Source organism: Onychomys torridus, chromosome 17 (genome assembly GCF_903995425.1).
Source record: "Onychomys torridus chromosome 17, mOncTor1.1, whole genome shotgun sequence".
Lineage (NCBI taxonomy): Eukaryota > Metazoa > Chordata > Mammalia > Rodentia > Cricetidae > Onychomys > Onychomys torridus.
In genome coordinates, this window is record NC_050459.1 from 41211672 (window position 1) to 41236366 (window position 24695).

The 24695-nt window shown below is 47.5% G+C and overlaps 3 protein-coding genes across 3 annotated transcripts in view; 2 read left to right on the forward strand and 1 right to left on the reverse strand.

Annotated features, from left to right (window-relative positions):
- The first annotated feature begins 1334 nt into the window (after window positions 1-1334).
- Window positions 1335-1997, forward strand: LOC118597618 (claudin-22-like). Its single transcript, XM_036209206.1, has one exon. It carries the CDS (start codon window positions 1335-1337, stop codon window positions 1995-1997), a length of 663 nt encoding a protein of 220 aa, XP_036065099.1.
- A 1610-nt stretch (window positions 1998-3607) lies between these two features.
- LOC118597615 (claudin-22-like) lies at window positions 3608-4270 on the forward strand. The gene has a single exon (XM_036209205.1). It carries the CDS (start codon window positions 3608-3610, stop codon window positions 4268-4270), a length of 663 nt encoding a protein of 220 aa, XP_036065098.1.
- Window positions 4271-5175: 905 nt separating this feature from the next.
- The window catches only part of Wwc2 (WW and C2 domain containing 2), a 177945-nt gene continuing 158425 nt past the window's right edge, over window positions 5176-24695 (reverse strand). The window contains exons 21-23 of the mRNA XM_036166553.1: window positions 23975-24217; window positions 11369-11496; window positions 5176-8042 (exon numbers count right to left, since the gene is read on the reverse strand). Coding sequence (XP_036022446.1) covers window positions 7976-8042; window positions 11369-11496; window positions 23975-24217 — 438 coding nt within the window. The 3' untranslated portion in view covers window positions 5176-7975. The remainder of the gene's footprint in view (window positions 8043-11368; window positions 11497-23974; window positions 24218-24695) is intronic.

Genomic DNA, 24695 nt, shown 5'->3' on the forward strand with positions numbered 1-24695 from the left:
ATTTTGAAGTGCTGAGAATGGAACCCAGGGCCCTTTGCACATTGGTCAGGTACTCTACCATTGAGCTACACCTTTAGTTTGACAACCTTAAAAAAATAAGCTGAATAAATAAATAAAATAAATAATTACACCTTCTAAAACTACTCTTTGGCTCCCAATGGATACACTGGGTTTTGGAGTCTGTATCAGCGTCATGAGTGATTTGTCTCGGTCCTGAACTAGCCTTGCTTTGTGAAGCATGGTGGTTTTCCTTCACTGAGCTACACTCATCCAGGCCTTGAGCTCTGAGGGGCTGGGCCCTGCCAGAGATGGAACAGCGCTGGGAATCTAGAGCATGCGGCCTTTTGTCCTGGCCTGGGAGGCCCAGTGTTCTTTGAGGGGGTCATGCTCGCCTGAGGTATGCTTTCAAGGTGTGTCCTGAACCAAAACAACAAGATAAAGCCTCAGAGGTCGGCCCCATCGTGGCTATTATTCTCATACCAGACATCTGTCTTGAAGCAGACAGACACCTTCCTGCCTGCAGCTCCTCTGCCTTTGCAGGTGAAAGGACAAAGAAAATGGAGTTCTGAGCCACAAACCGCTGCCAGAGACATCAGGCTTTACCCAGTGCCTACCGAGGATGGACGAAAGAGAAAAGAAGAGCTGGAGTTTCCCACAATGCCCCTTTCCTCACTGAGTTTCTCTGGGCATCAATCCAGGTCCTTTTCATTTTAATTAACACCGGTGAACCAGTCCCTAGCTTTCAAAGGAATCTGAGGAAATCTTCATGCCAAGTCTCAAGTGAATCCCTGTGACACTCAGGAACACGGGCCCAGCTCTTGTGTAGGTTGAGGAACGCCGAGAATAGATTATAGGGAAACAGTCTACCTTTCTTTACAAGGCCTTGTTTTACATCCCTGAAATCTCAGATGCAGCTATTACAATGAGGTCCTGTTGTGGAAAGAGCTGACCTTTTATCACCACTTAAAATCTAATTAATCCATATTGAAGCACAAAGATTTCTGTTGTACGTTAGGGTGAGGGGTCATAGAGACCTCTTTGTTCATCTTTAGACTTATACTTGTCAAGCGTTGGGGATAGAATTTTACCAAGCAAATTGGAAGGGAACAGATCAAATCCTTATCAGAAAGCCTAACTCATAGCTTTTAACAGAGTCCTTTACCCTTTACATGAAACACTATATTCAAGAGGAACAAAACCGTATTTCAGAGTACCCGGAGAGTTAATGGCCAAAGCTTATATTGCGGGTGGCATAGAATCAGGAGCATCACACCACTGTCAACCAGAAAGGGCAGCAGACCCTATAGAGGAGCTGAGTTACAACGTCTGTCCCAATGGTTTCCATCCTCAGAACGGCCATGCAGTCTGTAGGGCTTTCGTTCTCATTGCTGGGATGGGCTCTGGCCATTATTACAACCTATCTGCCACACTGGAAGACCCTCAACCTGGAGCTGAACGAGATGGAGAACTGGACCATGGGGCTCTGGAAATCCTGCGTCATCCAGGAGGAAGTGGGGAGGCAATGCAAGGCCTTTGACTCCTTCCTGGCTTTGCCAGGTGAACTCCAGAGCTCCAGGATCTTGATGTCTCTGTCGAATGGGCTGGGGCTGCTGGGGCTGCTGGCCTCTGGCTGTGGCCTGGACTGCTCGAGGCTTGGAGAGGCACGCAAGGGTCTGAAGAGGCGACTGCTCATCCTGGGAGGGCTCCTGCTCTGGACTTCGGGTGTGATGGTCCTGGTTCCTGTGTCCTGGGTGGCCCACATGACGGTTCAGGAGTTCTGGGATGAGACCATGCCTGAGATCGTGCCCAGGTGGGAGTTTGGGGAGGCCCTTTTCCTGGGCTGGTTTGCTGGCTTCTGCCTTGTGCTAGGAGGGTGTCTGCTGCACTGTGTAGCCTGCTCAAGCCCAGCTCCTCCAGCCTCAGGCCGCTACGCAGTGGCAGGGTTTCGAGACCACGGCTCATACCTGGAGAACGGAACTGCACGGCCTGAAGTGTAAGCCGCCAGCAGGGCAGAGTCATGTCCTTCAGCTGATGACTAAAAGGTCTCTGTTATGTAACTGAATTGTGCTGCTCACTTTTCTTTTTTTAAATTCAATAACTGTTTTTTCTTTTGGGCTATCCAAGAGGTTTGCCTCTCAAACCTGAAGGATGAAAGGAAGTTTATAAGGCAATTATGATGACATTACGTAGCTATGTGTGGAAAACTGTCATTGATTTGGTTATTTAATCCAGTGTGTGCTGGGAGTTGTCCAGTATAGTCAGTCTAGTGCTCTGACGTATTCACCTTGTGGGAAAGCCATGTTGCTGTTTGTAGCAGGAAAGGAGGATTACTTTCCACTTCCCAAAGAAACTAACAGTCTGTACTCTTTCAAGCATTAGGAGAGCCAAGGGCTAAAGCCAGTGGCCAAATGTCATCCAGTGTTTCTGCTCTTGCTTAGATGTTCCCAGGAAACTGTTGGACTCTCCCAGGACTTTAGGAAGCTGGATGTTCCTGGATGCTCTGGACGGACCACCAGAACATTGTGGGCCTTTGTGATTTTTAAGTGGTAGCCACCAATGTCTGCCTTCATCTCTCTACTCAAAAGCTTCAAGTTTAAAAAGGAAAAAAAAAAACCCAGAGGAATTGTTTTCTTGTTATTTAGATTATCAGTTCATTAGTCAGAAGGAAAACTTCTGTGTTCAGTGAAAAATCACCAACGTGGGGATAGACGGTGGAGTGGGGAGCAATGATGTTGATTTTGACCCAAAGGCCTTCTAACTTGTTTTTCCTCCAGCCTAGGAAGCTATTTTCAGCAAAGAAGCAAAAAGAAAAAAAAAAAAGAAAAAGAAAAAGAAAAAGAAAAAAACATTCCCCCAAATTCAAATTCTCAAAGCTCAACAACGATTTATGGCTTATGCACGCATGTGGGCTCAACACAATGGCATGCAGATAAGTGAGACCCGGCACTCAGTTCAGTATTGTTTCGTGTGCTCTGTAATATGTGCAGCCAAAGAGACTTTTCAAAACAGGCCTGACTTCAAGTCTAGAGGGATTCCTGATAAGACTGATTTATTTGGTTAAGAAATACTTCTCTCTGAACCTTTTTTTTCTTTCTTTTGCAAAGATGGTAACACCCAGTATTATCATACCACACGCACTGAAACCTGAAACTCTTTAACAGATGAAAATCTGACATGTGTAATTAGCACAGTGCAAAGCGGGAGGAGTTGACCCCAAACCTTCAATTAAACATTTTTTTTTTTTTTAACATTCAGACTTTAATTCTCCAACTTGTTAGGAGCCTCCGGAATGTGCAATGCTTCACAAAGGAAGGATTAGCACAACTTGACCTCAGGGGTTCACTGACAAAGTGCTCTGGACAAACCTCAGCCCACGGGACACAAACACGGCCCCGGGGCCACACCTTAGCATTACTGGTTCATAGCAGCGTTTCCCTGTCCTCTCCTGAAAGCTTTTCAACATGGACTCAGACAATAGTAGACCTGGCAAGCGTCCTCCTATACACACAATGCAGAAGTATGTCTGAGCTCTGCAGGTGAGGAGTGTCACACTTTACTGCAAGCTCGGGGCAGGAGTCGGGCTGGCCCAGGCTCACGAGACGTTCTGATGGGCTTAGATTTCCGAACGGCCGCGCAGTGCGCTGCGTTTCTGCTATCCCTGCTGGGATGGGTTTCAGCCTGCCTTACAAACTACTTGCCACACTGGAAGAACCTCAACCTGGAGCTGAACGAGATGGAGAACTGGACCATGGGGCTCTGGAAATCCTGCGTCATCCAGGAGGAAGTGGGGAGGCAATGCAAGGCCTTTGACTCCTTCCTGGCTTTGCCAGGTGAACTCCAGAGCTCCAGGATCTTGATGTCTCTGTCGAATGGGCTGGGGCTGCTGGGGCTGCTGGCCTCTGGCTGTGGCCTGGACTGCTCGAGGCTTGGAGAGGCACGCAAGGGTCTGAAGAGGCGACTGCTCATCCTGGGAGGGCTCCTGCTCTGGACTTCGGGTGTGATGGTCCTGGTTCCTGTGTCCTGGGTGGCCCACATGACGGTTCAGGAGTTCTGGGATGAGACCATGCCTGAGATCGTGCCCAGGTGGGAGTTTGGGGAGGCCCTTTTCCTGGGCTGGTTTGCTGGCTTCTGCCTTGTGCTAGGAGGGTGTCTGCTGCACTGTGTAGCCTGCTCAAGCCCAGCTCCTCCAGCCTCGGGCCGCTATGCAGTGGCAGGATTACCAGACCACTGCCAGCAACTGGAGCTGAAACACGCCAACCCAGAAATCTAAGCCTGAGGGATGAGTTGGCCTCTCAAAAGCAGGCGCTTGCTCCAGCCGGACTTGGTACGATCTCCTGCTATAATCACCCCACTCACTGTGATTTTGATTTTCTGAAATGCAAACTTCCTTTCTGTGACTATTAACTTCTCCCAATACAATCTCTTTCTACCACTGAGTAAAAGCATTTCTGTTTTCTCTTCGGAGGCCAAATGAATCAGGACCTATTCATTTAATCAGCCATTAATGAGCCTGAGCACTTCATCAACCTTTAAAATAGGCTGTGACTGTACACACACAGGGGACAGGTAAATAAAACATTCTATGAGCACTTCTGTAACTCTGAAAGGATCATTCACGTGGAGAGGAACCACATGGGAAAGAGATGTGATGGCTGAACATGTACTTTCAGGTGTCCAAGGTAACTTAGGAAACTAAGGTTTCAGTGGATACTTATTTAAAATTCATGACAACTAATGACTGCAAAAACAACACCACAAAACACCTGCTTGGTCTTTAAAGGACTCAGGGGGACACCCCCTTTTCAGAGACCTCAGTGTCTCTAGAGAGTCCTTCCTACATCAGCAACACCCATGCTTGCCTTTGGGCAGTCACCCTGGGTCCTGGGAATTCAGGTAGAATCTGCCACACGAAAGTGCACCTGCCTCTGTGCCCCGTGTTTCGGGGTGCGATGTCCTGCCTGCTTTGGCTCTGTGGCAGAGGACAACACTGGTGTGTGTGGGCACAGTGCCTCCTGGGAGGGCTGCCTCCTTTTGAAGAATTCTGCCAGCTCGGGTAGTTTAACTGGGGCCACATACTCGTCAGTCCCTGTTTCCCTTGGGAAATGAAAACACCCCACCTCATTTATCCTTGATGTACACAGTCTAAACAAGAACTATTCATGACAAACGTCTGGCTTGAAGAATTCTTCATGGAACATTTTATATTTGCTTGGTACATGGTTCAAGTAGATTCTTGTATTTGTGCCAATCAGGGAAATTAACCGAACAATAAGCAACATTAGAATACAGTATTAGGAAATAGGTATCTTTGTTTTTGTTTTTTTTTAAATCATTGAACTTATTTTTCATCCAGAAACACATGGAAAGTGCCACCATGCAAGGTCATCTATCTGTGTGATGTATTTGCAAACTTTTACAAACAGCACAAGTGAAAACAGAAACATTCAGAATTTAACCTGATGAAATATTTAGTTCAGTCCTGAGATTCTCATATTTAATATAATATAAATTCATAGCAAAAAAATTTTAAATGTATTTAATTTGTTTGCTACTGGAGACTCAGTTAAACTTTGTTCATTTGGCAAGTAATACCCTTCTTGTGCCTGTAACACTTGAGGGTCTGATCTATAAAACTAATAATATACTGATAATCCACATGTGAGAGCTAAATAGGAAATCCTTTTTATCCTGTGCAGAAGAAATTCTACCTTTAAAAATATTCTAATAATATTAAAATTTTTATGTGTCCATTGGGTTTTATGATGAGTTAGTAGGATGCTTTTGGAGTCATGGGTTAATGCAAATGTGACAGCCGGCATAAGGCTGCCTATAATGTCAGTACACAGCACCATCGCTGACTTTCAGAGTGTGGGCAAAGGCCTCTACTAGAATCAGTTTCTCCCTCATGTTCAAAATGAGCATGTTTTGTAAAAATAAAATCAAAGTCCCCCAGTCACAACCGTGAACTACCAGCCTGAGACACACTTTATTCTTTAATACTCATCTGAGACTTTTTGAATTACAAAAAGTTAGCAATAAATCTGATGAAGATCATAAAGCTGTAAATACTCCAATATAACCTCTTGTAAAGCCCAACATTTAAGATGGCCAGGACCAAACTATATATTAAACAGAACATAAATAAGGCCGCAAATAAATAAATGAAAATAAAATCGTACGGTACCACTACACAAAATTCTATGAACATTTTCATGGGTCAAATATGATGCTGAAGACAGCTGACCTTTATTGAGCGCTATATTAAATAAAACCCTGCTGTTCACATTTGACCTTGACAAGGATGGATGGCACTCTAGCTTCCTCCAGTCACCTACAGGGCAGTCTGGGCTCAGTCTGCCACTAGGCTGCTTTTTGTTCCAAGTGGTGCACCTCCAGTTACATCTTCTAAGAACTTGGGTAGAAGCTGCGGAACATTTAGAGGGAAAACGGTTGAAGTCTTAGGTGCAGTAACTTGATAATTGACGTTCTGGTTAAGTGTAAATTTTGATTCTGATAAAAGGAACTTTCTAAAATATGCATAGATTCAGGAAGATAAAAATTCTTACTAATGGGGGGATTCCAGCAGAACATAACTCTTCTTTAAACAAACAGGTTTTTTTCTTGCCTAAACTTTCTTTTTTAAAAATTCCTATAAAATTATTTTGCATTAAAAAATAAAAATAATTTAGCTTGCTATATAAGATGGCTCACCAAAACACGGCTTCTTCCAGTATGACAGACTAAGTATGGTTTAAATTACCTAAAAACTATGTATTTTAACACTTTTATGCTGGCAAAGCTATGCTGAGCCTTTCTTTCTTTCTTTTTTTAAAAGAAGTGCCCAGGTCTGGTCTGGAGAGTTAAAACCTAACCCAGAGAACAGGACACTTTGACCAATTTCTATCTCAAGCTTGTTCCCCCAGAATATGTATTTGTAAATGACGCAGTCCACACTGCGAGTCCCCTCAGGCACACCCTTTGCTTCTGCTTCCGACAGCTTTCTATGAGTCTCTGATAGAGTCTCCTAAAGATGACAGCTGATAAATAAGGTCTAGTATGTCTGATCTCATTAAGATGCACCCTGACCTCCGATCTTAGCTAGTGAATATGTGTTCCCTCTGCACTGTCATCAGAGCCCAGGGCCACCACATGCTTCTCCTTGGCTTTGTCTTTATCCCTAGGACAAAACCTGGTGTGGCCAGAAACGGACAAAGCCCTGCAGGTTCAGATTGCGTTAGAACTACTCAAGCAGGAGGTGAGTTTCCTTAGTGTATTTTTTGGGACCTGGGGGCCCCTTCTTTTCTCTCTGCAGTAGGAATATGCCTTTGCTTTTCGTATTCTTGCACCCAGCACTTCATACTTTGGTTTTCTTTAGACAAGTTTAGGAGAGCAGAAAGAGTTATCTTGCAGAAACAAGGTGGCCAGCCAAAGCCCACGGGAGGAACAGGACACCTGTTTCGGGTGCACTGAGAGCGATGCTTGCTTGCGTGCACTTTGGATGGAGAGTGTGGCTCTCTAGCTCAGGAGTATGATGTGGTACCCGAGTCTCAGCTCCTGGATGGCTGCCCCCTGCAGCTGGCTCAGCGCCGACCCGGGCACTCGCTGCCTCTGTTCCGCACAGTGAAACCCAGGGGTAACACACACACACACACACACACACACACACACACACACACACACACACACACACACACACACACTGTACAACACGCGTGGACCAGATCACCCCATTTTCATTCTGTGAAGGTTTTGTACTTCTCAAAGCATGGAAGAGTTACATTCAAAGTACTTGACAAATTAACCTGATGAAATCGGTGTGAAATCAAAGTTCTTCAAGAGTTGACAGTTGTGTTACAGGAAACAAGAGCCCCGCCCCCCTGACGAAAAAAATAGAAAACAACAAAAACAGTAAAGGTTCAGTCTTTGACCCTTCCTCGGACAGTGAGCAGGCGAGAAGTCATGTTAAGCCACGAGGTCACACGTCGTCAGCTGGCAGGGATGGGATGCTGATCTTCGCTCTCGTGAAGTAGGCAATCTTCTCTCTAGAGGGAGAGAGAGGGAGGGAAATTCTGAGAGCCCCAAGGCTGTCTCCACGATCCCAGAAACTGCACTTAAAATCACGGGAGCCTTCATTTTTTAGTGTTTTCTTTTTAGGGTCACTTTCATTTAGTGTGTCTGGGTGGGTGCACATGCCATGGTGTTGGTGGGGAGTTAGGGAACAATTTCTATTACATTTATATGTGTGTGTGTGTGTGTGTGTGTGTGTGTGTGTGTGTATACACGTGTGTGCGTGCGCATGCACCACAGCACATGTGTAAAGGTTAGACTTGGTTCTCTCCTATCAAGTAGGACCTAGGGATCAAACTCGGGTCGCCTGCCCTGAGGACAAGTGCCCTTATCCATCAAACCACCTTGCCAGCTCTTTACCTCAGTTTTTGAGAGGGTCTCCTACTGAACTTGGACCTTGCTGAGTTGGTGAGATTGGCTAGCCAGCAAGCTCCAGAAAGCCTCCTGCCTCAGCTCCCTCAGCACCGCGGTTTACAGGTCATGTGGCTTTAGTAGGCAGGTGGGGGGGGGACTGACCTCAGGCCTCCAAGCCTGAATAGCAAGTAGGACTCACTGAGCCATCTTCCCAGCCCCCACTTGACTATCTTAGGAGGAAAACCACCCCGTGAGCCAAAGGGACACCTACCAGGAGGGGGCGGAATGGTATTCATGTGAGAGACTGATGGGAAAAAATCAGATTTCAGGATTGTACAGTGGCCACCCATGACAACAGCTTATCACATGCACAGCGCGGTACCAATCATATGCATGAGGGTGTGTCCCACACTGAGCTGTGCTTGGCAGCTGAGAGGTAGGACTGAGCCTCCTCCTCCAACACACAAGACACAGGGCAGAGGGAAAGAGAAAAGCCAGAGTGAGAAGCAGGACACTGGACAGTTACTTCATGACACAGCTTCCTTTAAGATTGGCTAGTTCCCTAAAAGATGAGGAAAGATGTTAAAAGGCCAGAGACTGTCATCATGATGGGTGATCGCAAGGTGCTGCTGAAACCCGCAGGGATTTAACTACACGGTCAGTTACAGTTACAGCGTCTGCCTCAGAGCCACAAGGAATCCCTGCTGACTTGCCTGGGGCACCACGACATCCAGGGACTCTGGGCTCCTGGCTCCACAAGGAACAAGACGCTGTGGTAGGGCTGTGCCAGTGGCCCACCCGCTGACACTCCTTGACCCCTCACCACCCAGGCAGCAAGGGGCACATTGGGCTCTCACAGGTGTCCCGCAGCCCCACATGGTGTGTCTGATCTCACTTCATCATGCTCTTTCTACGATATCACTGGGTTGGTTTCTCACCCCCACCCCGAAGGTCTCACTATGTAGCCCCGGCTGCCCTGGAACTCACTACATAGACCAGCTGCCCTGGAACTCACAGAGATCTGCCTGCCTCTGCCTTTCTCATGCTGGGATAAGAGGCGTGTGCCATCCGACCAGGACAGGTGGGTTTCTTACGGGGAACAGCAATGTTTATGCATTCTTTACATTAACAACCGGAAGTTCACGATTTCCACAGCGGACAACGTTGCTTTCTGTGGAAGACTACAGCATGCTGGGCAGGAAGGGCTCCTGCCACCACACCGTAGCTAAAGAACCAAGCAGTAATAGCACTTCCTGCAGGTAGCCACAGTGGCTGTCTAGCACAGTGGGCAGGGAAACCCTTACATACAGGACCTCCCCATTCACCATGAGTCCCCCTTTCCCGTTCCCAAAGAGCTTTTCTCCCGATTTCTCTCCACAACCTAAAAGTTAGCCAGCTTTCTTTCTCTTTTTACATTTATTTGTGTGTCTGTGTGTGTATGTGCGTGTGTGCACATGTGTATTCGCATGTGTGAGTGCGTGTGTGTTTGCATGTGAGAGAGAGGGAGGAGCGGGAAGGGGAGGGACAGTCTGAGCACGGGGAGCTCGTCACAGTGCATGTGAAGAGGTCAGGGGACAGCTCATAGGAATTGATTTCTCTTCCCCGACGTGGGTTCTAGGCACTGAATTCAGGTCAGCAGACTTGGCTGCAAGCACCTCGGACCACTGAACCATCTTGCTGACCCAAGCTGAGACACTCTCTCAGGACTTCTCTATACAAAACCTAAGCCCAAACTAAGATGAACATAAACCAACAAAGAAAAAAAACTTGCCCTGTGACTTTCCTATCACTTGACCAACAGATACGGTCTCTGAGGCCCCCGTGTCACACTATCTGGGGACATTTTAATTCTCCTTTCTGTTTTGGTTCAGTGTCCAACAGTCTGTCCTTTCCAGTCCTTCAGCTCCAGGACCACACTCTCCTTCTAGTCGAGAGCACCCCTTATTTTTTCCAGTACCTCTCCTGGACACCTTCCCCCACTTGCTTGGATGTGTCACCCGTTTCCACCGTGGGAGCCACCACGCTGAACCTGCAGGCTCCTTTTTTTCTCTCTGTGACCCTTAAGAGTTTGATTTCTGACTGTCCACTGGATGGTGTTACCTGGGCTGTACTAGAGCACGGTTAGCCCAGGCTATGCGGACGCAGGATGCAGGAAGTCCTCACTGTGAACCTTCTCCTCTCCTCTGCTCTCTACCTCAGACTCACTCTCCTCTGTGCGGCCAATACCCCACAGGCTCCCTCAGAACCCAAAGCCGCAACTGAAATCCTTCGGTGTGGCATTCAGGCCCTGTGGAGTCCCACTCTACCTGCCAAGCTCGCCTGGGGCAGCTGTGCTACGCACTGGGAAGCTGGGGGGCCGGGCCTGACCCCCCAGGCTGGGTGGCTCTGTCTGTGCTGCTCCTCACAGCCACCAAGCTAGTGCCTGAAGGTCTGTCTGGTGGGATCCTGCCACCATGGACTCCAATGATGCCATTGGAGCTGACCTGTTAGCGCCTGTATACCTGGCCCCAACAGACTGGAATTCTTCCTCTATGCTCTCATAATCCTAATTTAACCACACAACAATGAACGAGCTCTACATGGCACTATGGAACTCTGTCTCTTCAGACTGGCTGTACTGTGGGGATCTGTGTGTGGAGGGGAGAGAATGGGACCCCAAGGAATGTCCAGAAAATGAGTGGACAAAGTCCCGCAAAGATCTATGACTTTTGTGTTCTTTCTATATCCTGGGCAAAGCTTTCTCAATGAGATGCATTCATGATGATAAGAGGTTCTGGGTTCTTGGGGAGACCGGCTCAGCTTGGGCGTCACCTCAGGATGGAGCACATGTGCGACTATGTTCATGCCAGGGACACAGTGGCCACTCTCCCTTAGTCCTGAGGCGAACAGCTGTGCAGTCACCCCACATGAGGGGAACACCACAAGCTGGTCCCACACAGCCGCTTACCTGAAGGACTGCACCTGTCGAGGCACCTTCCGGTTCTGCTCCCGCAGCCGGCACACCTCCTTGGAGACCTGCCTCATCAGCTTCTCTGCGTTCAGGTCTTGTTTCTGCTCCTCCTTTGTCTGCTCAGCCTGGCAAAGGACATAAAAACCGGGCAACGGGTAAGAGTCTTGATTAGAGACCTGGAGGCATGTCGCAAGGCTAAGCTGGGGTGCCAGGCCGCGCAGTCAAGCATGTCTTTTGTTGGGCAGTGGGGGACAACACCCACATGCTCAGCGGATGCCAGGGGAGGAGGTACGGCCTAATCCAGAGGTGAGTTATTAGAATCACGTTTAGAATGTTTACATCTGGAAAACCCCAGAACTCTCAAAAACAAAACAACAACACAAGACCCCAAACAACAAACACATAAAACTGAAAACCTACCAGCCTCTCTCTAAGACACTGAACCGGTAACATTTTGGCAAATATACTGGCAAACTCCTTCCCGCCTCTCAGCCCCCTTTGCCCATGGTAACCAGTTAAAAAGCTTCACTGAAGTGCACCCGACCTACTGGGCAATGGCACGTGTAAGTATAGAACTCCGAGACCCTCAACCAGGAACACATGTGTAACCACAGGTACACCATCAGTGCCCACATTCCCTTAGTCCCCTTCTGGCACCGAGTTCCCACTGCTGATGACACTTAGATATTTTGTATTATACACACACATACACATATATTACATATATTATTATATATAATTTGTATATATATTAATACAAATGGGCCAATAATATTGCTGCTTTTGCACTGCATTCCTTTGCTCACCGAATCAGCAAATACGTAGGTCGCCTTCAGTAGGGATTGTCTATGTTAGTGGGGAAGATGGCAGACCCTGCAGCTGATTGTCCGATTTCAAATTCCCTCTTGAGCACTGCCTGGCTATGAGTCTGAGTGAGGGATGTGGCAGACCCTGGACCTTTGTTTCTTTGGGCGTAAGTACTTCTGTGGGCTAGTACATGTCAATCACTCGGGGTCCGAGTCAACACATCATAAAGCCTGCTATCTCAGTGCTTGTCATTCCCGGTACACTGACCGGAATGTCAACGACGGTACAGAGACTATGCACTCTCTCAGAAGGAGAGCTGTGAGCAAAACAGGTCAAGTTTAATGAATGAGAAAACCAATAGGAAAGACTAGAGAGTGTAATAATTGGAAAATTAAAAAGAATGTTAGTTTTCTTGAGTTAACAAGTTTTGTTTTTGGTTTTTGTTTTGTTTTGTTTTGTTTTGAGACAGGTTTTCCCTGTGTAGTTTTGTGCCTTTCCTGGAACTCTCTTTGGAAACCAGGCTGGCCTCGAACTCACAGAGATCTGCCTGGCTCTGCCTCCCGAGTGCTGGGATTAAAGGAGTGTGCCACCACTGCCCGGCAACAAGTTTTTTTTTTTTTTTCCAACAACATTAAAAAAATATTTTTAGGAGCTAGGCATAGTAGCTTGGAAGGCTGACTAGGAAGATTGTAAATTTGGGACAGCCTGAGCTACATAGACAGCTGCAGAAAAACTTGGAGTATATAGAGAGACTGTGTCTCAAAAACAAACCAACTGAACTAATAACTAAATAAAAGTAAGAAGGCAGATGAGGTAGCTCCTGTCTATAAGTCAAGTACTCTGAAGGTTGCCATCAATTTAGGCTAGCCTGAGCTGTACATTAAGCTCAAGATCACCACACCCCATCAATAAACAACAACCATTAACAATCCCCACACCAGTAAAAACACAAACAAGGGGGAAAAGCCCAGAAAGAGAAAAAAAGTTAGGAGTGCTTTTAGTTGGTAACAAAACTGAGCAGAAGGAGTTCCCACAATGCCCTACCCAGGCATGGCCGATCACACATATGCCTCTACTCCTGGCTTTTTACATGTGTGCAGGGATCAAAAGTTAGGTGGTCATGTTTGAATAAAAAGCATTAGAGTCACTGAGCCCGACTCTCGCTTTCTCTTTTGAGTCTGCATGTATGGCTTTTGGCCAAACACAATTGAGTATAGAGCTGGAATTATGACTTTGGCTCAGTGAGAGATGAGCAGTAACTAGATGACTGTGCAGTGAGAGATGAGCAGTAACTAGATGACTGTGTACAGTGAGAGATGAGCAGTAACTAGATGACTGTGCAGTGGAGATGGGCAGTAACTAGATGACTGTGCAGTGGAGATGGGCAGTAACTAGGTGACTGTGCAGTGGAGATGGGCAGTAACTAGACGACTGTGCAGTGGAGATGGGCAGTAACTAGACGACTGTGCAGTGGAGATGGGCAGTAACTAGATGACTGCAGTGAGAGATGGGCAGTAACTAGACGACTGTGCAGTGGAGATGGGCAGTAACTAGACGACTGTGCAGTGGAGATGGGCAGTAACTAGACGACTGTGCAGTGGAGATGGGCAGTAACTAGACGACTGTGCAGTGGAGATGGGCAGTAACTAGATGACTGTGCAGTGGAGATGGGCAGTAACTAGACGACTGTGCAGTGGAGATGGGCAGTAACTAGATGACTGTGTACAGTGAGAGGAGCAGTAACTAGATGACTGTGCAGTGGAGATGGGCAGTAACTAGGTGACTGTGCAGTGGAGATGGGCAGTAACTAGATGACTGTGCAGTGGAGATGGGCAGTAACTAGATGACTGTACAGTGGAGATGGGCAGTAACTAGATGACTGTGTACAGTGAGAGGAGCAGTAACTAGATGACTGTGCAGTGGAGATGGGCAGTAACTAGGTGACTGTGCAGTGGAGATGGGCAGTAACTAGATGACTGTGCAGTGGAGATGGGCAGTAACTAGATGACTGTACAGTGAGAGATGGGCAGTAACTAGGTGACTGTGCAGTGGAGATGGGCAGTAACTAGATGACTGTGCAGTGGAGATGGGCAGTAACTAGACGACTGTGCAGTGGAGATGGGCAGTAACTAGATGACTGTGCAGTGGAGATGGGCAGTAACTAGACGACTGTGCAGTGGAGATGGGCAGTAACTAGATGACTGTGTACAGTGAGAGGAGCAGTAACTAGATGACTGTGCAGTGGAGATGGGCAGTAACTAGGTGACTGTGCAGTGGAGATGGGCAGTAACTAGATGACTGTGCAGTGGAGATGGGCAGTAACTAGATGACTGTACAGTGGAGATGGGCAGTAACTAGATGACTGTGTACAGTGAGAGGAGCAGTAACTAGATGACTGTGCAGTGGAGATGGGCAGTAACTAGGTGACTGTGCAGTGGAGATGGGCAGTAACTAGATGACTGTGCAGTGGAGATGGGCAGTAACTAGATGACTGTACAGTGAGAGATGGGCAGTAACTAGGTGACTGTGCAGTGGAGATGGGCAGTAACTAGATGACTGTGCAGTGGGAGATGGGCAGTAACTAGGTGACTGTGCAGTGGAGATGGGCAGTAACTAGGTGACTGTGCAGTGGAGATGGGCAGTAACTAGATGACTGCAGTGAGAGATGGGCAGTAACTAGGTGACTGTGCAGTGGAGATGGGCAGTAACTAGATGACTGTGCAGTGGAGATGGGCAGTAACTAGATGACTGTGCAGTGGAGATGGGCAGTAACTAGTAACAGCACAGCAGTCATTACAACACCTGCAGCCTTCAGTCCTTCATCTCTGCAGTTTTCTATTTAACATTTCTAGCTTACTAATGGTACCTGAGACCATGTACGTGACCGTGGACAAGGGAGACTGTGGCATAAGGATTGTGTTTGGCCTCCTTTTCTTTTGAAAGCTGCTTTAAGAGGAAGGCTTTCATGGGCAAATTGCAGTGACCTTCCAGGGTAACTTCCTCCCCCGTCTCCCCAGGGCCTGGTGATATGGAGCTGACCATGCAGCGGTTGTGACAGGCAACTGCTCCTTTCACACCAAGTGACAGACACACTGCGCTGTGCACGCGCAGGGACTGCTCAGTCCGCTTCTTGCCGTGTTTTGGTCCATCCCCGGACTACCAGTCACCTTCCCCTCCCCATGGAGTCGCCTTGAGGCCTGGCCTGCCTCGCCCTTCCTTCCTCAACAGCCATTATGGGACTTGCTTGCTTTGTGCCTCCCCCAGAGCACCCGGGACTTTCAAGTGGAACAAGACCTAACAAAGTATCTTTTGCAATTTTTTCAGTGTAGCCTAACTTTCAAAAGTGTTAGATATGTATCACTTGAAGTTAACAACAACAACAACAACAACAAAACCCCAAAATCCTCTAGCACTTCGGCATGTTGACAGGGAAACAATCCGAGGACCACCCTCCATGCATTAGACTCCAGTGTACACGAGAGAGCCTGACCTGCAGAAAGGTCCAGGGAGTCACTGATAGCCATGGTAAGCCTGACTAGACAAGGAACAGAGCCGTCTAAATTTACAGCCCGGCTTCTCACTCTGCCTCCTCAGGAGGAGTACAATGTGAGGCACGGACATTTGGTTTTTATTGTAAGCTATAAAAGACTTCCCACTGCCAACATGGTGGCTGGTTCAAGCTGCTGCTTCTCCAGGAGGCATATATTTTTATGGCAATTGGCAGGGTCGTCGTTAGGTACTTATGATGACCTAACAAAAATCAGATCCCTGGCACTGCAGGGAAATGGTGGAAAGAAAAGGTGTGTGTGCGTGTGTGCATGAGCATGTGTGTGTACAGGCCGCTGTGTCCATGTGCACACTGCCCAGTGAAGTGAAAGGGCTGTGTGTGTGTGTGTGTGTGTGTGTGTGTGTGTGTGTGTATGTGTGTGTGCGCGCACGTACAGGCCACTGTGTCCATGTGCATACTGCCCAGTGAAGTAAAAGGGCTGTGTGTGTGTGTGTGTGTGTGTGTGTGTGTGTGTGTGGTGTGTGTGTACAGGCTGCTGTACCCATGTGCACACTGCCCAGTGGGTGTGAAGGTGAAGAAACAGCAGAAGACGTACCAGAGGTGAGTGCACTCTTCTGCAGCCGTAACGAAAGGGTCACAGCTGAGCAGTCTGGATTTTCGGAGCTGTTTCCTTCAAAGTTCAGTTGTGGAGGCAAAAAGTACATGGTACAAATAGTTTATCTACCCAGAGAGTTGGTAAAAACAAAGATAAAAACTCTCTGTGCTCAGGGACTCGCGTCATTTTCAAAGCGGTATAAATGGGCCTTGTCTTGTGAGTCCCGTGCTCGCTGTAAGGCTGTCCACGGGCAGAGGGGCCGACACTGTCTGGAAGGGAACGCTGGCCTCCAAACCTCATATTGCAATTTAACTACCCTTGTAACAACATGAAGGGGCGGGGCCTCTGAGGGCATCAGAGCACAGGACCTGCCCACATGGGGGGCGCGCCGCCTTAGGTCCTTAGTATCTATTCCCACTTCCATCAGTGAAAATGGCTTTATCTTGGGCTCCACCACAATCGCCTGAGCCTCCCCCTCCTTCCCTCATTATCTTGGTGGCAAAGCGACTCTGAAACCAAGCCCATCAGAAAGCACAGCTTGGGATTCTGGTAAGAAAATGGCATCTCCTCTCCATGCCAATGACCACAGTCACCATCAGACACCACAGGGCTAGGGCCATGCTGGTGAACGACCACAGATTAGCGATGAGATAAAGCATCATTTCACTGAAGAGAATTCTAAGGTGTCAAGTTTCCAACGCTGGAAGGGGCAGCCTGGCAGAGCAAAGGAGATCTTGGCCATCACCGCTTTCTTCCCCTATCATACGGTACAGAGCCCAAGGCCTCTCATGCGTTGGGCAAGTGCTTGACCCTGGGCTACAATTCATGTCTTGACTCCTGGGAATTCTTGTTTTATTGAGACCAGGTTTAACGTAGCCCAGGCTGGCCTTGAACTTGCTATGCAGCAGAGGACAGCCTTGGAACTTGTGGTCTTTCTACTCTATCTCCTTAGTGCAGGGATTACAGGTGTGCACCCTCAGGCCAGGGCCTCATTCATTCCACATCCCAGCATCCCTTGGAGTGTTTAAATCGAAACTGGAAAGGTCTGATCTCCAGGGTCTCCAGGCAGTTCTGTGCTCCAGGGATCAGATTTACCTCATATGTGTGAACATCACTTTGTGTGTTGCACGGGACCTGTTATGTGAGGGAAACACATGCAATGCAGCGTTAGCTAACTGTTGGCGAGGTAACGACGCTCAGCTGTTCTCAGTTATGGCTGGGTGGAGACTGCAGAATCACATGGCCTGTGAGACTCAAGGAGCACCTCTATGGCAACTGGTGCTAAGCATCGCTGGAGACACACCAGGCAGGGACTTAGGCCAGTACTCACTGTTATACAGGAACCTGTGATACAGGTGATAAAATGCTAACAATTAGGTAATTCTACAAACAGAATTACCTCCTAGATCATATAGTCGTTACACCAAAGCAGTCACTCACGATGGAATTACTTCAAATTCACAGTTTGCAGACCTGCCTGATGTTTCTAAGAGCTGTGTAATAGGCTGGTGTGATGTAGGGACGATCCAAACAAACAAGGAGTCCCAGGCACTGGGACCCAGGAGAAGCTAAGTGGCGACTCCTGTCCCTTCACGGCCATTACTTCCCCAGATGTGACACCTTGAGAGGTTGGCAACCAAGTGACAGGAAGTCTCCATTTCAGAACAGCCCACGGGAACCAAGGGACAAGTACAGCACCTTGCTTTACGCACGGACGCTAGGAACACGTGTGCGTGGCTACCCCTAGAGCTTGTTCCAGAGCCGCAAGCGCAGGTGGACTATGCACTCACAGCACAGTCAGTTCCGCATCACTCTGCTACGCTCATCTTTCACCCGGAAATAAAGGCGCAATACTCGGGTCTCAGAGCGCGCAGGGTCAGGCAAAACTGAAAGTCGGTTGAAAAAGGCCAGCAAGCTTCAACGAGCCCATGGAAACTGTTGCCAAGGAGGGTGGACTTAGAGGACACTATGATAAGAAGGTGAGTCCACTCGAGGACGCTGGAGTCTGTACCCAGGCTGAAGGCACCAAGAGGGACCATTTGCACCACGTGACTTGTTTTTCAAGGGAAGAACCATTCAAGGTTCTCAATTCATTGTTTGTTGGGTTTTATGTTTCCTCCACTTACCATGGGTGTGGCAGGAGAAGATGAGATACCCTAATGCCTTCTAGTCCAAATCATCCACCAACAGGGGAAACCCGGAAGAATCACACAGGGAAACACAATGTGCAAGCATTGGAAAACAGCGCATTGTGACTCTAACTTTTGAAAGATGCCTCCATCCTGCTTTGTAATTGGCCAGAAATATTGGCTATATTTGCCAGAGCTCCTCTAACTGTTTTGTGGGATAATGCCTGACCCAAAGGGCTTGGAAGAACCCTCATGCTATAGGTGCCAGACACACACATAATCACAAACATTGCCATACCACCCTCAACTAGCATCTCTTAGAAGCCCACAAGGGTTCTACTTCACTTAGCCTTCAAGACTCTCAACAATTACCCCAGCCTGACTTAGCTCCAACTAGGTAGGGCACAGAATAGGTATGGCAGATGTGGGATGACTCATCCCTAATTGGCTTGAGGGCCAGCCGACCCAAACAAGTAAAAAAGGTACTTTCTGAGAGCCAACCTGGATCTGCCTAAGGGCCTTAGCAGCAGCAGCTGAGACATGACTTGGAGATGACCAGGACCAATGAGAGACAGCCATGTCACACCAGCAGATTCACATTTATCAGATCTTCCCCCAGGGTCTGGTAGAGGGCAGATAAGGCTTGCCTCTTCCTAAATAAAATGAACTTGTTGTTTTGACATTCTCCCAGAGTCTGTGTCGTTGACTCTGCACCTACTTGGCCCCCTCCCCGAAAGGGAGCAACAGCACAGCACCCTGCCACAGGGACAGCTACCATCAAACCATGAAAAGAAGCAGTCCTGTTTCTACTGTTAGTGTACGTTTTCCTCTACGTTCAAATTCATGTTCTGCCTAGAGTTGAGTTTTATAGGCTGTTTTAGTCATTTTTCCATTGCTATGAAGAGACACCATGACCAACACAACTCGTATAAAAGAAGGCATTTCGCTGGGGGCATGCTTACAGTCTCAGAGGCTTTAGTCCATCATCATGGCAGGGAGCATGGTGGCAGGCAGGCATGGTGCTGGAGAAGTAGCTAGGAGCTACATCCTGATCCACAGGCAGAGAGAGACTGGGCCTGGCATGGGTTTTTGAGACCTCAAAGCCCATCCTCAGTGACACACTTCCTCCTACAAGGCCACACCTCCTAATCTTTCTAATCCTTCTAAAACAGTGCCACTCCCTGATGACTAAGCATTCAAATACATGAGCCTATGGGGGCCATTTTTATTCAACCCACCACACATGCCAAGCAGAGCTGAAATGGCACCTTCTGTGTGGATAATCTCTTTCCTGGTGCTGGAATCAAACTTGAGTCTTCATGAAACTCCTGAAAGTGTTCTGCCATCAGCTACAGCCCCAGTGAGTTCCCGCCCTCTGTCCTCTGACTGACATGTCTCTTGCCCCACACAGCAGTGCTCCACACACAAGTGTGCCTGTTCCCGGCTCTATTTAATACAGCTGTTCTCAACCTGTGGGTTGCAACCTCTTTGGGGATCAAATAACCCTTTCATAGAGGTCTCCCTAAAACCATCAGAAAACACAGATATTTACATTATGATTCATAACAGTAGCAAAATTACAGTTACGAAGTAGCAGTGAAATAATTTTATGGTTTGGGGTCACCACAACATGAGGAACTGTATTAAAGTGCTACAGCATTAGGAAGATTGGGAACCACTGATTTAATACCATGACCGGTTTGTTGCTGCTTCTCAATCCCACACTGTTGAACTACTCTTGACTATTTTAATAAATCCTGACTTCTGAAGGGAGAATCTCCTCCCTTGTTTTTCTTCTTCAGAATTTTCTTTAATATCCATGCAAGAGCAAATAGCTATTCTGCCTGGAAAGAGATTGTATGGTATGTTTTTGGAAGACAACCCCTGTATAGTGATTTTTCTATATTAGTGATTGATAAACTATGGTCTGTCATTTATTTTCCTAATGAAGTTTTGTTAGAATACTGCCATGGTCATGCATTTATAATTCTAATGATTTTATTTTAATTTTTAATTATGTACATGTATGTGCCTGTTGGTGGGCACATGCATGTGAGACAGGGTCCATGGAAGTCATAGGGGTCAGATGTGCCCCACCCCAGATGACTTACAGGCAGCTGTGAGCTGCCTACATGGGTGCTGGGAACTGCACTCAGGTCCTCTGGAAGAGCAGGAAGCATCCTTACTTAGAATTCCTTGTGGTTACTTTCGTGGTAAAATAGCAAAGGCTCATAATGGTGGCTTAGGTCACACGATGGCCCCAAAGTTGGACATATTTAGTAGCTAGCCCTTTACAGGAAGGCACCTTGAACCCTGCCTTATATGAATGTGGTATATTTCGGTAGGGGCTTTTGTCCTTATTGCCATAACGTTTGTAATTTTCCCTACACTGCATATCAAATTTACTACTTGGTATTATTTTTTGCTAATGGTATAAATGTCAATACTGAAGTTTTCTAGTTGCTTCTAGCTGGTACATAAAACATCTTACGGGTCAAATACCAAACTTCCCCCAGGGCTCACGTTGGAGGCTTTGCTGCTAGGTAGTGGCGCTGTTTCGGAAAGTACTAGAAATTTAGGCTGGTACGGCCTCCATGGAAGGCGTGGGCCCTTAAGATCAGACCTTGGCCCTGACCCTGTCTCTGCTTCCTGTCTGCCATGAGAAGAGTCCCCCACCCCCGTGTTCTCATAACCAGAATGCTCTGCTTAAGCGCAGGGACCACACAGCCACTGCCTGGACCCTCTGAAACGAGGAGCCCAGATGTGACCTTCCTCCTTCAGGATGTTGTTACGTCGGCCAGAGCAGTGCAAAGTAACTCACGTAGAAAGACGCAGAACAGACGGCGTCACTCCTTGTCACTCATCCCATAAAAGCTCTTACTATAGGTAATAACTTGTTCCCTTTTCCTGCCAACAACAAGAGCTTTACTTCCTCTTTTCAGCCATTTTGCTTTCTTAATGGCGCTGACTAGCACTGCGGACACAGTGCTGAAGAGGGCTGAGTACCTGTGGTGGTTTGAATGGGAATGCCCCCCAAAGGCTCACGCGCTTGAATGGCTGGTCATCAGGGAGCGGAACTGTTTGAAAGGATCAGGAGGTATGGCCTTGTGGGGAAGTGTGTCACTGGGGTGGGCTCCGAGTCCACACCAGGCCCAGTCTCTCTGCCTGTGGATCAGGACGTAGGCTCAGCTACTGCTCCAGCACCTGTGTGCCACCCTGCTCCCTGCCAGTGATGATCATGGCGTAAGTCTCTGAGACTGTAAGCAAGGCCCCAACTAAGTGCTTTCTTTTATGAGTCAAGTTGGTCATGGTGTCTCTTCACAGCAACTGAACACTGACTAAGACAGTCTGCGTCTCATTTTACACTGGTTGCTGTTATTCTGTTTGTTGAGATGGTTCTGTAGATGGCTTCCAAGTCACAGAGATCCACCTGCCTCTGCCGCTGAGGTGCTGAGTTTAAAGGCGTCCAGTACTTCACTCAGCTGATTCTAAAGAGATGACTTTGTGCTTGTTTTGCTTAGGATTACATTTGGTTCCTGTTAGTTTTCCTAAGGTTAATGTCCTGTCTTCTTGCTCACTAAGAGTTTTAAATATTAATGTCCACTGGGTTTTATTAGTATTTGCTTGCACCCATCAAGCTGACTGATAGTTTCCCTCTGACGTGAGCGTACTAGTAAAAATTTTAATATTAAAATATCCTTCCACAGTTCAATATGGTAAAAATGTTTTTAAAATATGTCATTAGATTCTGTTCACTGGTATTGTAGGGAGGATTTCTGTATTTGCATTCATAGTGAAATCAGCCTTTTAATAGTATCTTCTCCTTTAGACTCAAGGATTAGCCACATAGATTTAAGAGTGGCATGTTCCTTCTGAGTGCATGAAACTGAAACAATTTGTTCTTTAAAAATTGGGTAGAACTTATATATTGACTTGATGTTTTCTTTATGGGTAAACTTTAAAATTCTGCTGTCATTTCTTTAAGAGACATAGGATTTTTCAACTTTCTTAGTTCTTGTATTTTCCTAGATATTTGTCTAAATTGACTCTTTTAAATCTCAAATTTGTCTGGGCTGTTCTTTCCTCCTCTGTTGCTGTAGCAAAACACCCAAGAGAATGCCGTAAGGTGAAGAAAGGTTTCCTCTGGCTCAGGGTTGCAGATCCAGCCAGTGGCTCTGTCACAACTGAACCCAGGCACAGAGGCAGGAAATGACTGTGGGGTGGGCGGTGGAGCACAGGCTTATCTGGAAGGAGGCCTCTCAAAAGCACCCTGGTGACTCCCCTCTCCCAGCCAGACCTCCACTTTCCAGCAGCCCCTTCAGTCCTCTCCTGTGGAGTTTGGTGTCCATATGGCCCAGTCGCTTCTCAACACTGCCACCAGGTGGGACCAAGCCTTTCTGTTCAAAAGACAAACTTGTTACGGAGGATCCTTTTCTATTAGCTACTTCAAGGAATTATCTGCTGAGCTTCAGATTTCCGCCCAAAGGGCCACGTTAAAGGAATAATGTTTAGGCACTTGTAACATTTCAGCTGTATGAAAAGCTCTATTTAAAGATTATGTGTAGAAATGAATACAGATCGCACTAAGCCAAAATATAAATCCTAACCGAGAATAAATCAGTATTATTATACTGAGGCAGATTCAGTAATATTTAGGTGGCACATTAGAAAAAAAAATCCCTTTAAACTATTTGATTTTTGTTAGAAGGAATGGTGCATGCCTGTAATGCCAGCACTTGGGAGGCTGAGGCAGGGGGATTACATGTTCTCTCCACATAGCCCTGGCTGTCTTGGAACTCACTATGTAAACCAGGCTGGTCTCAAACTCAAGAGATCCACCTGCTTCTTCCCACTGAGTGCTGAGATTAAAGGTGTTTTTAAAGATTAGCCTGAACTATTCAGTGAGAAGCTGTCTCAAAAAACAAACAAATAAAACCCCCAAAAACAAAACAAAAAACCCCTGTAATAACGACAATACAACCCGTGTGTGGTGGCGTTGCACGCCTTTAATCCCAGCACTCTGGAGACAGAGGCAGGTGAATGAATCTCTGAAACAGCCTGGTCTCCACAGCAAGTTCCACGCCAGCCAGGGCTACATACTGAGATGCCCCCCCCACCCAACAAAACAAACTATTTGTTTATTCAGCCATCTTATCTTATTTTCTATTCATGTTTTTAGAGTGAAAGGCAAATGTATGCTATTAAAGTGAAATGTAATCTTTTTTTCAAGGAAGGAAAGTGAAAATTTAGAAACATGAAAGTTAGCAATGTATTTATAGTCACTGTGGCTAACTGAATCTTCTGAGTGTTGAAATGTAAACACTGTGTACCATTTGCTGAAACACGGAAATGCCGCCATGCTCCCTTCCTGTCAGGAGACTGCAGGGCTGCCTGGGGTTGAGTGCACAACCCCTATCACAGCAATACTGTGTGGGGTGGCCATGCCCCAAGTCCTAGGAAAAGGATGGGACGATGCCCAATGTTGGGACCCTGCTCCAAGTGCCCGCCACCCCAAGGATGCATCTGTACCAGTCCCTCTTGGTGTGTGACCCAGAACTCCATACCTGCTTCTCTGCTTGCTTCAGAAGCTTCTGGAATCTCTCATCCTCCAGCACACCCAGGGGAAGGTCAGTCTCTCCCTGAGCTTTCAGCTCCTCCAGTTTCTGCCGCAAGTCCCTCAGGGCCTGTAGTTCATCATTAAGGCGACTCTGGCGGGTCAGCGAGGCCTGCAGGTCCAGCTCCAGGTCTAGAGATGTGCGTACGGGGCATTCCTGAGCAGTCCTCCTGAGGGTGGGTTGGCAGACTGCCTGTGGAGGGAGACACAGCATTTCCCCCGTTACTATCTCTGCCCCTCCTCACATGACAGGGGGCACAGCTGGGCATGAGGCTCGCTTTGGCCAATGACAGGGTGGTGGGAGAGGTATCGCCTCCAGGCAGACGCTTGTCAAAGGCGCTGTGAGATCTGTACATTTCTGCCTCCTACTGGGGACACAGCAGGGAGCCAGAGATGGAAGAAGCTCCCTCAGCCTGGGTCCCAGTGAGGAGGCAGGAACTGCTATCAGGCCAGTCTGCTGTTCAGTAGGTAAGCATGAAATAAAGCTGGGTCATTTTAAACTACCAAGATCTAAAAAGTGGGCATTAGGCTGGGGAGAGGGCTCAGCCTGATGACCTGGGTTCTATCCCTGGGACCCACATGGACGGAGAGAACCAGCTCCTCAAAATTGTCCCCTGATCCCACCACCTTCTCCAAAGACACTGCAAACCAGTTTCCAGCCTTAATCAGCA

What these genes read in the sequence shown, in the direction of transcription:
- LOC118597618 (XM_036209206.1), top strand. Translation starts at nt 1,335, where the DNA reads ATGGTTTCCATCCTCAGAACGGCCATGCAGTCTGTAGGGCTTTCGTTC.
- LOC118597615 (XM_036209205.1), top strand. Translation starts at nt 3,608, where the DNA reads ATGGGCTTAGATTTCCGAACGGCCGCGCAGTGCGCTGCGTTTCTGCTA.